The sequence below is a fragment of the Gekko japonicus genome, unplaced genomic scaffold (genome assembly GCF_001447785.1).
Source record: "Gekko japonicus isolate JY-2015 unplaced genomic scaffold, Gekko_japonicus_V1.1 scaffold615, whole genome shotgun sequence".
Classification (NCBI taxonomy): Eukaryota; Metazoa; Chordata; class Lepidosauria; order Squamata; family Gekkonidae; genus Gekko; species Gekko japonicus.
In genome coordinates this window covers 422,582-433,407 of record NW_015161969.1, presented here as the reverse complement: position 1 = coordinate 433,407, position 10,826 = coordinate 422,582, and the positions used below count along the sequence as shown (strand labels likewise).

Sequence of the window (10,826 nt, the reverse complement as noted above, 5' to 3'; positions counted from 1 at the left end):
GCCGGCATGAATAAACGCCAAGGTGCATGGAACACTGTTACCTTCCCATTGAAGTGGTACCTATTTATGCTCAATTATGCATACTTGAGAAATTGAGTAGAGTGCTTTTTTCTAGTTTCTGATAAAGGGAGCTTTGACTTTCAAAAGCTTATTCACCCTAAACCTTGTTGGTCTCTGTGATGACCATTTTCACTCATACAGAGTGCCCATCACCCTCCGCAAGCTGTCTCCCACAGGTTCAAGATTATGAGTAGGTCAGGCAGTCACATGTCTACTCAGGCGCCTTTAATAATTGCCCCTCGTTCAGACATTTCATAGGGCTGTTGGGATTGAGGACTCAAACACTGTTTCATTCCCATGCTGCCACCATTTATCCATATCCTAAAATATATATAGATTCAGATTTTATAAATTGACTCTTTTCAGTCAGCTTTAAGCAGCTAAGTGGCTCTTTCTGTAGGGTTGGCAGCCCCCTGGTCTAGGCAGGGGTCCGCCCACTTTTGCGGGCTCCTCCTTGCCATTGGCCACCCCTCCCCCACAAAGTGCAATTTTTTTGGCAAAACTCTATGGTAAAATGGGGTTCAAACCATAGAGTTTTGCCCCAAAACTAGAGCATTGCTGCATGACATTGGCAGTGCAATAATGTCACTCCTGTCAGATGCTCCAAGAAAGGCCCATCAATCCCACACAAACCTTTCTTCCCCACTGCTTCACTCAGACTCTCTTTCAACTCACTAACTGCTGTCTTTAACTTTCCCTCTCGCTAACATTCTGTCAGCTCCCATTTATCATTCTTAGGGACAGGTGGAAACTAATCTGACTGTCACAGTCTCTAAAGTGCTACTGGATTCAAATCTAGCTGCTTTTCCCCTATTCATTCATAGATTAACCCCAAGTGAGACCCTGACTTTAAGCCGAATGTAAGAGCAGCAGACCTACTGCCCAAAATGTTCTTTGTTAAATTAGGAAATAGATTAAGTGGAAACTTTGTGCTAAATAGATGTACAATTTGTATTTGCATTTATGTTCAATGTAAACATTTGGACTTTTTTCTCCAGGAATACACTGGGAAATCATTTCTACTACACAGAAGTTATTTTTTTTGCCAGGCTACTATGCATCATCCTCATGACCTTCTTTTACCCACTGATTTTGTAAGATGACCCTTCTGGTAGTTAATCCAGGTCATATTAGGACTCCAGTAACCTACCCATGGTCAGTTTAATGTTTACTGCTACATAAATAAATCTGATACTGCTGTCACATGGTAAGAGATCACTGTTTCAAGTTCTTGTGATAAAGAGCAGCAGGAAAACCTCTCAAACCAAACCCCATCCCCTGAATGTTTACTAAAGTTTTCAAAGCACCAGCACAACTCACATGGCTGGCAGAAGCCCTTGATTTGATCATGCATTGATTATCCTTTGATAAGACGCAGCTAGCAATACAATTACAGGACCATTTGTTTCCACTATGTATTCTTCCTTACAGCAAGATGTACTTACATTTATCACCGTTTTATTGAATCCATCTTCCAAGGAGCTCCAAGGAGCATACGTGGTTCTTCTCTCCTCCACTTTGCACTCAACAACTCTGTTTATTAGGATGAAATTCACCCAAGATCACTGCACAGAACTGAGATAAGCAGCTCTTACCCACGGCTTCACTCCGCCAGACTCTTTCTGAACTCATTAATTGTTGTTAGCATAGATTTGAACCTGAAGCATAGATTTGAACCTGAGCACCCCCCAGTTCTAGTCCAGCATTCTAACTAGCTCACTTATCAGCCAATAGTTGCCAATTTGGGTAAAGATTTGCATCAGCAAGGTCCTGTGGTGTGGCGCACCCTCAGTCAGGATGCTTTTGTGCCACATCCTCAGTAAGGATGCATTTGAAGAAAAACAGAAAGATGAGGATACAAACTTACAGAAGGATACATAAGTCAAGGAGATGTTCTTTGCCACCAAATACGGTACTCAATGCTGTCTTCCAATTAGGCAGAATCCTATTCCAATTAGGCAGAATGACAACCTCTGATGCATCAAGTTGACAGGGACTAGTTTCACAGTTCTCAGCACCAGATAAAAACAGCAAGACTATGGCTTAGTTTCTCAAGTGTCTGTTTATTGAGGCAGCACTTGTCTTGAATTTTTAAAATACTATAAAGCATCAAGCCTTGACATGGCTTTACATACTCAAAGTTAAACCATCTGAAGAAAGTGCTCATAGAGAGGGTGAGGAAAGAAGGTAGAGACTCTGGATATGCTCCCAAGGATAGCACTGCCTTGTTTCTGTTTCTAGCTCTAATACAGAAGAGCAACAGATACCATTTTGTCCACTGCTATATGGGTTGCATGATGCTAAGCTACACCCATTGGAAATTCTGCATGTCATTGTAACTTGGACACATGTGGCTGGCTCAGATCACAGATGCAAAAGGCAGAATTTCTACTGATTTGGTGGAAAGATGGAACACTAATGTGCTGGATATCTCTTTTCTACAACTTCAACCACCCCCCCTTGAGCTTACATTTTCACAACCACTCTAGTCCTCAGTCAAAACATATGAAAACATAATAGCTGAGGTATGAGAATTAATTTCCATGACTTGCTCAGAGCACAAGTTTCGGACATTTTCTTTTAGTTGAAATCACACAAAGCCCGTCTGTGATAGATTGCACAGAAAAGCAGGCTTTTTAAAATGCTGCTTGTATCACAGAGTCAGGGAGTTCAGAATTAATCTACCCTGGAGAGAAGAGCTTATGTGATTGGCTCTACTCTATTCACTCTCTGATTGGCCAGGATCAGCTGAGAGAGGAAATAAAACTGTTGATCTGGAGGGAAAGGAGGTCTTTTGCCTTTTGGTCTTTGAAATCTAACATCTGAATTAGTAGCCAGAGGGTTTGGCTTCTGAGGGAAGAGACTTCGGGAGACAGTGTTTTCTGACAGGCAATAGTCAGAAAAGTACTTCTACAGAGAGAAGAGAAACCCCATTGTCTTAAATACATTAAAACTGCTCTGAGGCGGAACCTAGACGCTCAGTCAGGAAAGCTACAGAGCAGACTTATACAGACAAAGAATACCGGAGAAGGATTTGGCAGAAGGTCTGGATAGTTAGAGAGAACTCCCATACACGCCAATTGCTTCTTAGGGACAAGGAGAATAACTTCCTGCCAGTAAAAGGGGTTGGGAAGAGAACCCTGGTCTGTGATAAAGGGGAGAAGCTTAGACACCTCAGGAGTTAGTGAAAAGCAGTAATACCTACAGAAAACCTAGAACTCTGAAGGAAGAAATCTAGAAACTTTAAGCAAACGCTGTCCTCCAAAAGAAATATTAATAAGAACTGTGTTAGTGCTAAAATATACTAAACAAAGTACCTCTCAAAGAAAGAACTAGAAAACCCTGAAACAAAACTACAAATACACTCTCTTGAATGTTCTAAGAATTCAACTCTGTATATATTTGAAAGGTTTTAGCTCAGCAGTCTCAAAACCTTGACTATTCCTGTTATATTTCCTGACTGTTTAATAAAATCTTTATTCTGTTTTTGAAAGTTATTTTGTTTCAAGTGGAACAGCAGTCACTGTGTGTGTGGAGGGCATGGAACAGTGGTCACTGCGGGTGTGGAGGGGGAGGTATTTGTGAATTTCATGCATTGTACAGGGGGTTGGACTAGATGACCCTGGAGATCCCTTCCAACTCTATGATTCTAAGTGCCATTTCACAAGGGTTTATAAAACAGGACAGCTCCTGTCTTTCCCTCCAGTTCCTGTACTGGATCTAATGCCTAAACCAATATCTAAACAAAGGGTGGGACAGTTTCAAGTTTATATCAATAGAGAAGATATACATGTTACTGTAGGGCAACTCAGTCACTTAGGGGAATTGAAGATTCCGTGGGAAAAATCTGCCAGACAATTGGGGAGATAAGGGGTCCGTCATACCGTGATAACAAGAAAATACCACAAAAGCACAATGCTTGCTCCCCTACCAATGAAGGTCCAGTGGAGAGGCAAGATGATACAGCAGATCAAGCCTATGAACTGGTAGTTTAGATCCCATAATTTGATAGGAAACTATGAAAAACATTGGCTGAGGACAGTTTCTTGCCAGATATTTTATACATACACTAATATTTCTAATATTTCTCCCCTTAAAATACACAAAAGAGCTATGCATTAAAGGATTAGATCCCATACTTTCTTGCACTTGAGATAGAATCTGTACTTGAAGGACATCAGATTTGAACATAATTGACTGTCTCGTCAGCAGCAGACACAAATCTTGAAAAATAAAAGTCTATCCACCACTGAGCCATTTTTCTGCTCAGTGCTTTCTAATTCAAAGCCAATAGTCAGATATGAGGAAAGACTGTAATGTGTCAGCACTTTATCAAATGTTGGTGACTGCCATATACACAAATACGTGTCATTGTCTCAGTAATACATAAGAATATGACATTCTAGCAGAAAGTTAAGAGATGTGAGCCTTTTATTAGTGGATTTTATTTTTTCAGCACATATACACAGCCTTAAAGCTACTGCCCTTTTAAATGAAAACTATTTGGCAAACTATTCAGAGCAAGCAAACAAGTGAAAAACACTGGCCTGCACCTGCACAATTAAGCTGATCAGGAATTACTTCCTGGAATTAAACACCAAACTTGCTAATCAGCTCAACTGTCCCATGCTGAAGGGAGCCAATTAAAAAACAAAAAACAGAGGGTGGTGAGAATCTCTTCATAACACACAGGCAATCCCAACCAAGTTATATATGTAAATATATATTATGGACAAAATATCTTGAGACGGAGAGCCTAATTTCCTGAATTTTAACACATGTTCATCATGGCTTGGCTGCAAAAAAGATATATGGGAATTTGTCATCAATCGGATTCACAAAGTTTCTCTTCTGAAGAGGTTTCTGTATGGCATACTGTATCCTGTGCAAATCACCTTTGAAGTAGGTTTGTAAGACGGACATGGAATACACTGAACAGTATTCTTAAAACAGTATTTCCATTTTAGAAATGGCTCCCCACCCCTTATATCCAATATCTAGTGGGATGTTCTCTTGCGCGGCAGTTTCCTCTCTGAGCCAAGTTGGGACCTATCATACATGTCCGAACCAAACCCCTCTTGATTGCTGGGCATCTGTTTTTAAAACCCAGATAAATATTTGGGATAGGAGTTGCTGTGCTTCTTTGTTTGTGCTTGACATATTACATGGCAGCCAGCCATACAAATCTGAAGGCCCACCTAACGGATCAGCAAATAGAAGGATTGTACCTGAAGCCCCAGGCTGAAAACTGAACAGTATCTATCCTCGGCTTCATATCCATAGGGCAGGACTCATAATTCCCAGGGTATCTGTCCTAGCTGGATGCAAGATAACAGAATGGACAGCCGCCACTACAGATACTGGATGAAAAGCAGGACCCTGGAACTTACCTAAGGAGGAGAGCAGAACGGAAGTTGAAAACTCACCACAGTTAATTATAGCCTAAAGGAGAGTCAGGCACTTTGTGATGACAGACATTAATTTACCCATCCCTTTCCAAAACTCGTTTATAAAGAGTCCTTGTGGCTACACATCGCATTGACCCAGATTGCTTCTACACAGAGGTTTTGCTCCACATGCCTCAAATGGCAGCACTGGGGGGGGGGGCTTCCACACAACAACATCATGCAGTTGTCAACCTTCCCTGGCTTTGCTGTGTTTCCCCCCTAACTTGATTTGGTACAATCCTTCCTGAAAGATCATACTCAAAGTGGGTTTAGGGACAGTTTGGATGGAAGGTATGGATTTCTGCAGCTCCCTGCCCCTATCCCGTACCATCCCCCACCATCTCTCTCTGGCCATTTTCTAACACTAAAGTAAAAACCCACAAGTGGTGGGCGGGGCGGAAGATAGGCATGAAGGGAAAGCATGGCTCCATTGCTCCTACAACTACCTCCACATTCACAGCAACAACGAGAGCAGAATAGGGAATTGTCCCTGTGTGGCAGCTACCCTAAAAGATGAAGAAATTCAGAAGGAATGTCTGCTTAAAGGAAAAAACCCTCTAAGCTCTACATAAGCTTTGTTATGTATGACCCTGAACTCAGAGATGCTCATGTAAATCCAAGTGAGGGAAAGTTATTCTGCTTCTCTTCTACAAACTTGGAAGTGTTCTAGAGAACAAGTTAAGGAAAAAAGAATGTAATACTTGTCAACAGTACTAAAAATAGGTTTCCAGTACTGCAAAACTATTTGTTTCAATGGCTTCCCTTCCAAGGAGTTCTGGGATGAGATGGGGGAAACAGAAACTGTTTGTAGAAGCCCTCAACTAAAAATCCACAAGTTTCCATATGGGAAACCAAGTTAAATCGGTTTAACACTAGTACTTGAACACACTGAGGCAGCCAAATCTAAATGTGATAGTGGACCCATGGTCGCTACACAAGTACGCCAATCCTCATTTACTCTTTTTCTGAAGCAGCATGTACATAAATAGGATAGATTCCAAGTCTTGACATGGCCACAAAGCATACATTCAGAAGTAAGTGATCTCTTCATCTAAACCATTACATAAGAGCTGGCTAGCAACAAAAGCCCATTATCAGATGTCATCTCAGTTCATTAAGAGTTAATCCTGCACATGAAATCTTTAAGCTGTCAGCTTTATGGAAGTGAGGGTGCTCATATACTGAAGAATGGTACCACTGCTTTTAAGTCACATCACTAGACAAGCGACTACTGTTCTTGATTAAAAATCTGCATTCTGGAAACACCTGTCAGATTAGATATTCTAAGAAGGGGGACCTAACAGCCAAGATCCCCATTAACGTGGGAGTTAAGCAGGGCTGCATTCTTGCGCCAACCCTGTTTAACCTCTTCTTAAATGATTTAGACCCCTTTATGAGGAGTATTGATGGCCATTGCCCTAAACTGGGTGAGAGGCATGTATGCGGATGATGCTGTCCTGCTTTCTCTCTCAGAAATGGGGATGAAAAGGATGCTTGCACAAGCTCTTGCTTATTGCAATAAGAACAAGTTGTCCCTGAACTTCGATAAATCCAAAATCATTGTGTTCGAGAAAAGTTGGAAGCCCATTAAGTGGGTTATACAGGGGGAAAAAATTGAACAAGTCAAAAGCCATAGATACCTGGGCATCTATTTCAATTATACTAACAGCTGGGCTACACATATTAAAGAAGCAGTTAAGTCATCAACTAACAACGCCCTTGCTATTGCCCGTTTCTTTTACACCAAAGGACATCAATATATTCCCACTGCTCTTAAAGTATTTAACCATAAAATACCCGCCAAACTGCTTTATGGTATCCCAATTTGGGTCTCAGCTTGTAATGAAGCTGTAGAACGTGTTCAATCTAAGTTCCTGAAGAAAATCTTGGGGCTACCAGCTTGCGTACCATATGCAGCTATGTGCCTGGAGACAACCCAAAGACGGTTAATTACGATGGCATGGACCATAACCTTCAAATTTTGGCTGCGCCTTCATTTTAGATCTGGCCCAAACAGTCTTGTGGTGCACATGTTAACTGAATCCCATCTATCGACTTGGTTGATTAATATAGAGGAAAAAATTTCTATAATCGGCTTTAGTTTTGATGACTTGGTACTTTTGTCTGAGCAGAAGGCTTTCGCCTTACTCAAACAAAGACTCCTCGATATAAAGGTGCAAGATCTGAGAAGACTTGCGCACAGACATTGCTCTCCCGTGAGTATGGGACTTTCTTTTAGCCATATTTCCTCAGGATACCTGGCAAGACTGATTCAGCCCCATCTTCGTAGGGCTTTCATGCTAGCACGGTTCGACATCCTTCCCTCAGCTGTTCTATCGGGAAGGTTCAACAAAATTGCCTAAAAAGATAGATTGTGCTCCTGTGGGATGGGGGAAATCGAATCCATTGGACATGTGCTATTGTACTGTAAATTCCACTGTGACATCCGTGTTGTTTATATTGAACCTGTGTTGGACCCCCTTTTGGGCCAATCTGATGAGCATAAAATTAGTTCTGTATTGTCTTCGCATAATATAGAAATTCTGGAATCTATAGCAAATTTCTTTTATGAGGTATCTAGGAGGAGAGGCTCATATTAAGGCAATTCGGAATGTGATACCCCTCCAGCCTATCTTGAGGCTCTATGCTGCATGTGTATTTGATATTTTATGCCAATAAAGGTATTGTATTTGTTTGTAAGTCACATCACTCACGAGACAATCCTTGTTTCTGCCAAACTTTTTAAAAGACACCCCCACCCCGCTGCAGCGGCAACTTCCTTGTGCTGGCTTAAAGCTTGGCTTACAAAGTTAAGAAAATTGCAACACTGGGCTGCTTTCACAATTAGTGCATTAACATTCCTGGCAGAGTTGATTGTTCTTAATGACTTTATTCACTACCTATAATCAAGAGGTACAGTGGCCCACATTATGAAAACCAAAGAGTATTTTAGCACAATACTACTGAAAGAAGACACTGGACCAGCTCCCTCTTTACACCATTGCTACCCCTTCATTGACACACAGCTACATTCACTGCACAGTCATACTGTAGCCTAACAAAAGAATGACAACCAACAGAGGATGTGATAGAAAACCAAAAACACTGAGATTCAGTTCTGTGAACGTGATCCATGCACAGAACCAGGCTGCTACTTGTGGGTCGGCACCATTAAGTATATAAAAGCTTGCTGCAGCAGGACAGAACACATCGAGCATGGTAACCGACGGTGTGCACCACCCCATGGCAGCCTGCCCTGTTCATCATCTTATACTCTAGGCATTTTTTTTTAACCTCTGGATGCAGCAGGGTGTACAACATTTTCTGCTACTCCTGTGGTTCTCTGGATTGGTGCAAGAAGTGTTTAGGCATTTGTCAGTGCTCAGGTCTGAAGAAGGGTGCATGCACATGAAAGCGTATACCCAGAATTAAACTTTGTTGGTCTTAAAGGTGCCACTGGACTCAGACTTAGGTATACAGCAGATAGCAAGACCATGGTACCTCTCACTGTACAACATGAACAACCATGAGCAAATGTTAAATTTCAGGAAATATAGATGACATTAACTTGATCCAGCATAAAGATAATCAGATAAATAATAAAAAGTCTATAGTACACTGAAATCATACTGCATTTCAGAAAACTACCCCACATATTCACAGCTTGAGACATCCTTGCTGGGTTAAAACACATTAAAATGAAGTATTTCCCATTAAAGATGCCAAGAAACGGGATTTAGTTTTATTGCATGACGTTGCATAAGAAAGTATATTATTTAAAACCGTAAGGCATCATGCAATTATCCAGAAGCTGATTCATTACTATTCTTTGAGAGGCGGTTATACACTCTACATTTATAAAACCAGTTTTGAAAAAAGTACATAAAAATTTAACATGATGAGCATTAAATAGGACCAACAAGTCTGCAGGGTTGAGCTGTTAAAAAGTGCATCTGAAAACATACCGTGCTGGAAATTCACTCTGTCAAAAGAAAAAAGAAAAAGAGGGACTGAAGACAACAGACAAGCTATAAAACCCCAAAGAAAGTTGTTTGATGGAGCTAGAGTCTAATGTTACAAAATCCAAATTGACAAACTTGCTTAAAATCTGTTTTCAGTCCTTACACTTTAATTTTAACACAATTGATACAATAATAAAAAAAATATGCTTTTGTAACCAAAGTCTATTGAGTTCAAGTTATGTACACCAAGCAATCAAATAATGAACAGGTTGGAGATACTATGCACTAGTATGATTTTGGCATTAATCAATGTATTGGGCCATCCAACGAAATCCTTCGCCATAGCCTTGTCTCTTTAGCACGCTGCACATGAAGACTTCTAAGGGTCGGGTGTTCAATTCCTTCAGAGGGATACTGCCCTGAAAATTAGATAAGAACATTTCTGATCATAATACCGTTGCTTAAAATAGAGATTCTTTATAATAGAACTATCGATTCCATATAATCTTTACATAATTAACATTTTTAGTAATTTAATAATTTAAAAACTGTGGAGAGTCAGATTGACTTTTGACAAGTACCACTTAATGGCTTGGGCATGATCTATTGTACATGTCACATTTGCTAAAATGAATGCCCAAATGTTTACAGTTTCAGGCATGCTGCTCAGGAGGCATAAATCTGCAAGGAGGCTCCCGGGTTTTAATTATATTTGATGGGGCTTGGTTAGGCTTCAGCACCAATACAAGGAGACCTGCTGTGCCCATATGCTGGTGCTAGGAGAGGAGCAGCTGCACGGACAAAGTGGTTTATAGGCAGGGGTCATTGAGCTGTATTCCATTTCATTCCGTCTCAGCTTCATTCTAGCCACTTTTATTCTTGCCAAGTAGACATGAACTTTCTTAGGAGGAAGGCTGTAACTGGTGTCATCTCAGGCTGACATTATTTGGAGAGGGCTACAAAGTGGGAGTGGGGTTGCCTACACAAACACGGTCCTTAGCTTTTCACAGGGTGATTATATGGCCACATTGCATAGCCACCAAGAAAACATATATAAAATAAAATAGCAAAGGCGCCCCCTGTGTGTGGATATCTAAATCTGCACATCGGGGACACCTGGGGGGCAGGGAGATTTTCCTGCACACTTGGGGCAGTCCCCAAGTGTGCACAAAAATCTAAAAAGTAGAAAAAATATAGGGGGGGGATATTTAAATCCCCCCAAAAGTAAAAGAGTGCTCCCTGCACATGCGCAGGGAATGCTTTGCGAACTGCCTCGCCTCCGCCGCTTGCAGGGGGAAGTCGAAGGCTTGGCAGGCTGGCAGCTGTGAGCCACTCAGCCGCCGCCCCCACGGGGGTA

The 10,826-nt window shown here is 41.2% G+C and overlaps 1 protein-coding gene across 1 annotated transcript in view; it reads right to left on the bottom strand.

Moving 5' to 3' along the window:
• Positions 1 to 8,149: 8,149 nt before the first annotated feature.
• SAR1B (secretion associated, Ras related GTPase 1B) overlaps positions 8,150 to 10,826 on the bottom strand; it is a 38,905-nt gene continuing 36,228 nt past the window's right edge. The window contains exon 7 of the mRNA XM_015429654.1: positions 8,150 to 9,888. Coding sequence (XP_015285140.1) covers positions 9,772 to 9,888 — 117 coding nt within the window. The 3' untranslated portion in view covers positions 8,150 to 9,771. The remainder of the gene's footprint in view (positions 9,889 to 10,826) is intronic.